Below are 6,251 nucleotides of genomic sequence, written 5' to 3'. Positions count from 1 at the left end.
CTATTTGTATAGTCTCTCTATCCAGCTCATCTCTTTCTGTCTCTTCTTTATCTGTATAACTTCCAAACATCTATGTTTACATGTGTATGGTATTTGCTTCAATATTGTTTGAGGTCTTGGTACTTTCTGCAACCAGACTGCTTCATTTCTGGCTCTCCAAATGTGGTATATGACTGCTGCTATCATTGCCTCTGGGAACGATCTTCCTATTTTTCCTTTAGCTACTCTGGTCATTCTTCTCCATATGCCTGTCACCTCCGTGTTCTTTATATTCATCCCAAGCCATTTAAGCACCTCTTCTAAGCACATCTTAGAGAATGTGCATTCAAAGAATAGATGGTCAATCGATTCTGCTTGTCCATCACATAGCATACATTCACTGTCTTCTGTAATCCCCATTCTTAGTGTTCTGTCTTTTGTCAATAGTTTCCTACGCATTGCAAGCCAACAAATGAAACTATGCTTAGGATTATTCATTCTGTTCCACACCCCTCTGCTCCAAGGCCATTGTTCCAGTTCTCCTCTTCTCCAGTGGTAGCCACTCTTAATTGTGTATTCGAAAAAGGGTCAAAAATACCCATGAACTATTGAAAAAGGTTTAAAAATACCCTCCATTCACCTATTGGGCTAAAAATACCCCTCCATCCACCTTTTTGATTTACTTATGCCCTTTGACCGTTAGGTCAATGCTGAATTAAAAATAATAATTATTTAAATTTCACGTGGCAACTTATTATTGGCCAAAATAAAAACATCTAACAAATTAGAAAGACCTACCCATATCTACCAGTTTTTCGTACTAACCCGCTTCAAATACTCACTCTTCCCAAACAAAAAGTTCAACTAAAAAAAAAGAGGCCCCAAAATCTACCAAAACCGTGACATAGAAAGTTATATGATTCCAAAATCTACAAAGTATATCACTACCAACTCGTTGCTACATCAAGTGAGCTCCAAGAAGATTGATATTTTTCTCCAAGTGTTCCAAGAAGGTTAAGATTCTATTCCTCAATGCTTGGAAATGCAGAATATCCGGAAGCACCTATTTGGGAACTTACTCATATAAGCTCTTTACTAGCACTGTATCGTTAGGAAGAACAAACCGGTAATGTTGCCGCAGGGGGCGTCTTTTTTTTATTTTGAACCTTTTATTCGGGTCAGGTTAGTGTTGGGACGGGTTAGTCCGAAAACGGGTAGATATAGGTGGGTCTTTCTAATAGGTTAGATGTTTTAATTTCGACCAATAAAAAGCTGCCACGTGGAATTTAAATAATTATTTTTAAAATTTAGCATTGACCTAATGGTCAAAGGGTATAAGTGAACCAAAAAGGTAGATGGAGAGATATTTGTAGCCCAATAGGTGGATGAAAGGTATTTTTAGACATTTTTCAATAGTTCAGGGGCATTTTTGATCCTTCTCCGTTGTGTATTTTCCAGCCTTAGTTTGCCACCTATTCTCTGCATATCCTACTGCATACGTGTCTCTTATAGAACATATTTTCCTCCAGTACCAACAACAGCCCTGTGGAGGAGTGTAGTGCCACCAATTTTCCCCTTTCAAGTAGATATGATTCACCCATTTAACCCACAGCGTGTCTTCTTTGTTTGCAATGTGCCAAACATACTTGCCACAACAGCTTCATTCCATGTACTGCGTTCTCTTATTCCCAGCCTCTCTTCTCTTTTTGGTCTACATACTAAATCCCAAGCTACCAATGGCACCTTATTTGATATTTCTTTCCCATCCCATGAGTAGTTCCTACATATCCATGATGTCCTTTAAGACCTTCTTTGGTAGAATGAAGATTGTTTCCCAGTAGGAGTGTATGTTTATCAATACAGAGTTAATCAATTGAACTCTGCCTGTATAAAATAAGTTTTTCGATCCCCAAGAGTGTATTCTTGTGCTCAGTTTATCCACTAGTAATTCACAGTCCCTTGCTGCTAGTTTCCTTGATGCTATAGGAACCCATAGGTATTTAAATGGCAAGGTTCCCTGTTTATTCCCTGTTACCTCACAGATATCAGCTAAGCATTGACTTTCTATATTTGCACTATAGACATTTGATTTCCCAGCATTCTTACTAAGTCCAAATGCATTAGAGAATGTTTGTAGACCTCTCAGCATAAGCAATACACTTTGATAGTCTCCTTTGTAAAACATTAATACATCATCAGAAAAACATAAATGATTTAGCTTCAAACTCTTGCACTTCGTATGAATAGCAAATCCATCAAGAGTGGCTACCCATTGCATGATTCTTGTAAAATATTCCATACATATCACGAATAGAAGAGGTGATATAGGATCTCCCTGACGCAATCCCCTTCTCCCATTAATACATCCATAGATTCCCCCATTCAACGCCATTGAGTATTGAGTTGTAGATATACATACCATAGTCCATTTGATGAATCTGGAAGGAAAGTCTAAGGCATGTAACATTTCTTCCACAAATCCCCATTCCACTGAGTCGTATTCTTTCTTTAGATCTATTTTAATCAAGCATTTTCGTGTGGACTTCTTCCTGTTGTACAGTTTCACCAGGTCTTGGCAGATAAGGATGTTTTGTACAATGCTTCTGCCTTCCACAAAAGCACTCTGGTTCTCAGCTATTATTGTGGGTAATACTTCTTTTAATCTATTGCACAGCATCTTAGAGGTTATTTTATAGATAGTGTTGCAGCACGCAATAGGTCTATAGTCTCCTACCTCATCTGCATGATTGTTCTTTGGAACAAGAATTATAGTTGTGCTGTTAATGATCTTGAGCATTTTTGTCGTTTCAAAGAACTCCATTACACTTCCTAATTAATCCCGTTTACAACTGGCCAACAGTCCTTGAAGAATTGGCTTCCATATCCATCAGGGCCTGGGGACATATCTCCTGATATTGACCATAAGGCTGCCTTTACTTCTTTTTCAGTGAACTGAGCTTCCAACTTTTCTCTCTGCTCCTGTTGTACTATAGGCCTTCTTCGAACTAGATTGCTACACACATGTTGTCTTCCTTCTTTATATTCACCTAACAGATTCTTATAGAAGTTAATAAAGGAATTTGCAATCCCTTCCATATCTGTATGCACCTTCCCTGTTGCATCCTTAATGGAAAAGATCTTATTAGCATTTCTTCTGGCTTTTATCACATTATGAAAGTATTTTGTATTTTGATCACCCTGTCTCAGCCACTTTATCTTGCTCTTTTGTCTCAAGAATTGTTCTTTAGATGTCTTCCATTTAATGCTTTCTTGCATCAAACTGATTTCCTCTGTAATTAGTTCAGCATTCCTAGGGTCTTTTTGGATATTTTCTTGACACTCTATCAAGCGTGCCATTGTTATTTTTGCCTTCCTTTCAACATCTGAAAATCTTTTCCTTTTTAGTCTTTGCAGTACACTCTTTGTTCTATTTAGCTTCCCCACCAGTTTATACATCTTTGTGCCTTTCAGTTCCTTCTCCTACACTTCTTGTACTCTTGGTTTCAATTCTGGTATTAGGCTCCACATATTAAAATATCTAAACTGCCTTTTATGCCCTGTATCCCCCCTTCCCAATTTATTATTGCTAGACAGTGATCATAGATGCCTTGACTCATGAAGTGTACTTCTGATGCAGGCAAGTCTATCATCCATTCAGTATTTACCAGTACCCGATCTATTTTACTAAAGACTCTGCTATCTCCCCCTTGCTTGTTATTCCATGTGAAGAAAGCTCATGAAGATCTAAGTTCCTTCAAACCACACACTTTAATACATTGTCTAAAGTCTCTTGTTTCAGCCATTGTTATTTTACTTCCTATTCTTTCCTCCCTGTTAAGGGCACAATTAAAGTCACCCATCACAGCCCAAGGGCCCTCCAACTGAGTACCTATCTGGTTGATATCTTCCCATAGTTTCCTTCTTGCTGCTTGCTCATTGAAACCATACACTAATGTGACATTAAAACTGAGCCCATTCCCTCGATGTTTGACTTCACTATGAATTAGTTGTTCAGTCACTTCATTTATGTTTACCTCATATAGTTGAGGTTTCCACAACAGCCATATCCTTCCTCCTGGGTGCTTTTCTAAGTTTGTTAAGAACGACCAGCCTTGACAAAGATTGAGAGAAGCTATCTGTGCCTTAGTTCTCTTAATCTTTGTTTCCAGAAATCCAAACAAGCCAACCCTTAGATTATGGATAAACAAATTCATTTCTCTCTGTTTGTCTAGCTTATTCAGACCTCTGGCATTCCAAAAACCAATCCTATCCATTAGGGCTGGGGTTTCCCCCACCCTTTCCATGTCCTGGACCTCCTTCAGCTTCACCTCCTCCAGGGCAGGGAGGTATAGCTATGCCTTCATTCTTGCTTTGCTGGTCATCTAAGGCTGCAAATGAATTTTCTATATTAATTTGTAGTTCACTGATCACTATTCCTCTTCTTGTATTATCCCTCATGTAGTAGAAATTTTCTTTCCTTGGTTTCACCATCAACTGTTTTCCTTCCCTTTGCTGATATTCCTCTACAACAGTTGCATCCTTGTTAATTACTGTGCTGTTTTCTTTATGTTCTCCATTGCTTGTCTTCTCTGCCACATTTTTTGCTTCTTCTTCCCATGCTAATGCCTTGTTGTTTGTCTCTTCCCTTATGTACTTTCTGCACTCCTTTAGTTCATGCCCAAATTTTTTGCACTTGGTACATAGTATTGGTTTCCATTCGAATTCCACATCTTGTTCCACGATGTGTCCATGCTCATTCTCAAACATTATTGTGTCTGGAAATACCTTATTAATGGGAACTTCCGCCAATAGTCTAGCAAATGTCATTCTCTCCTTCATTGTAGTGGCTTTGTCTGCTTTCAGAGGATTGCCAACTAGCCCTGCTATTTTGCTAATGCTTGTTTTCTCCAATACTTCACATTCAGTCCCGAAAGTCTGATCCATACTGGTATGTTGTCCATTATCTCTTTCTTCATTTCTATTTCTGGTTTCCAAGGCTTGACTATAACAGGATTTCTGTCGAACATCTGGACTCCATCTCCTACTACTTTTGTGCAACTTTCAAGTGTGTGAAATCTGACCAGAAACACTCCTCTATGTACCTGTGCAACTTTATCAATTCCCAACCCTTCCCAAATTCTGTTGAAGTATCATTCAATGATTGTTTGATGTGGATTTGAGCGCAACGCATAACATACTACCCCTGTTTTCCAGTACTCCACCTCCTCATGGATGTCTTCTAGAGTTATTTTCACATTTCTATTAACATGTGTTTCTCGTTTCAAATCCTCACCTTCTTTCATTGGAACAGTTCCTACAATCTTACTCCATGAAGGTCTAGTTTCTAGGGTTTGCATCTTACTCTGTGCTGCAAGTGCAATTGCTTCCTCCTCCACCTTATCAGCCTACGATCGTCTGCTTACATCACTTCTCCCCTCTACATTTTCATTCTCTGTCTTCGCTGGTGTTACAGTTGGCGTTGAAGTTGCAGATACTCGATCCATATCCAATAGTACAATTTCATGAATTGCGTTCATATTTCTCACTTTCTTTGAATCTTCTGTCCTAGGAACACCTTTTCCTCCTTGATTTTGACTCGGATTTACCATTTGAGTGCTTTGTCCTCTCGCCCCAGCCTTCGATTTCCTACCCATATTCAGCGTTAACTGAGAGGAAATTTCATTCTAGAGAGAGAATTTTCCAATGTCCGCTTCTTAATTATTCCTTCGTTATAATAATAGCTAAATTTTAGGATCATATTTTTTATAAAAGAGAATTTATCTTTACTAATCAAACATCATTTCATGATTTAAGCACTTTTTATGCTTCTTCTAACATCTTTTATTTAAAAAGAAGTATGAGAAACATTTCCAGGTTAAATTCGAACGTCGAAGCAGATTTTGCTGAAACCTCCCTTTTTATTTCATATAGCCAAAATCTGCAATTTTATCATGCAAGACATAAATGTAAAACACATTCTAGTGATGAATGAGCTCTTTCGTATTTATTTTTGTATTGTTTAATGGAAATCACTTACTACAAAGTTCACAAAAAGGAAGAACGTCCAGCCTGCCACGACAGTGGAACGTTGTCAAGGAAAAGATTATAAGAAATCAACTGAACACATTCATAAGTAAACCAGTTATTTAGGGGCAAAATTATCTAAGGATAAGCATCAAAAGATTGTCTCCCAGTTAAATATACCTATTTCTTTTTTATTTGGTAAATACCATGCTACACAAATCTCTTAAGAATGGCTAAAATGACATAGA

General features: G+C 37.9%; 1 protein-coding gene across 1 annotated transcript; it reads right to left on the bottom strand.

Moving 5' to 3' along the window:
• On the bottom strand, nt 1–2,800 carry LOC109220693. The gene is made up of 2 exons (XM_019385150.1): nt 2,015–2,800; nt 1–543 (listed from the first exon to the last, which is right to left on the bottom strand). Exons 1-2 carry the CDS (start codon nt 2,798–2,800, stop codon nt 1–3), a joined length of 1,329 nt encoding a protein of 442 aa, XP_019240695.1.
• Between the last annotated feature and the right edge of the window lie 3,451 nt (nt 2,801–6,251).

The sequence above is a fragment of the Nicotiana attenuata genome, unplaced genomic scaffold (assembly GCF_001879085.1).
Source record: "Nicotiana attenuata strain UT unplaced genomic scaffold, NIATTr2, whole genome shotgun sequence".
Classification (NCBI taxonomy): domain Eukaryota; kingdom Viridiplantae; phylum Streptophyta; class Magnoliopsida; order Solanales; family Solanaceae; genus Nicotiana; species Nicotiana attenuata.
The sequence above is the reverse complement of the archived record's forward strand: the minus strand, read 5'-3'. Positions and strand labels throughout refer to the sequence as shown.

Bases quoted from the DNA above. Each gene is read 5' to 3' on its own strand.
- LOC109220693 (XM_019385150.1), bottom strand. From the start codon at position 2,800: ATGGAGTTCTTTGAAACGACAAAAATGCTCAAGATCATTAACAGCACA. The intron at 544-2,014 runs GTAACAGGGAAT...TACACAATTAAG, and splicing joins GCTTAGCTGATATCTGTGAG to AGTGGCTACCACTGGAGAAG.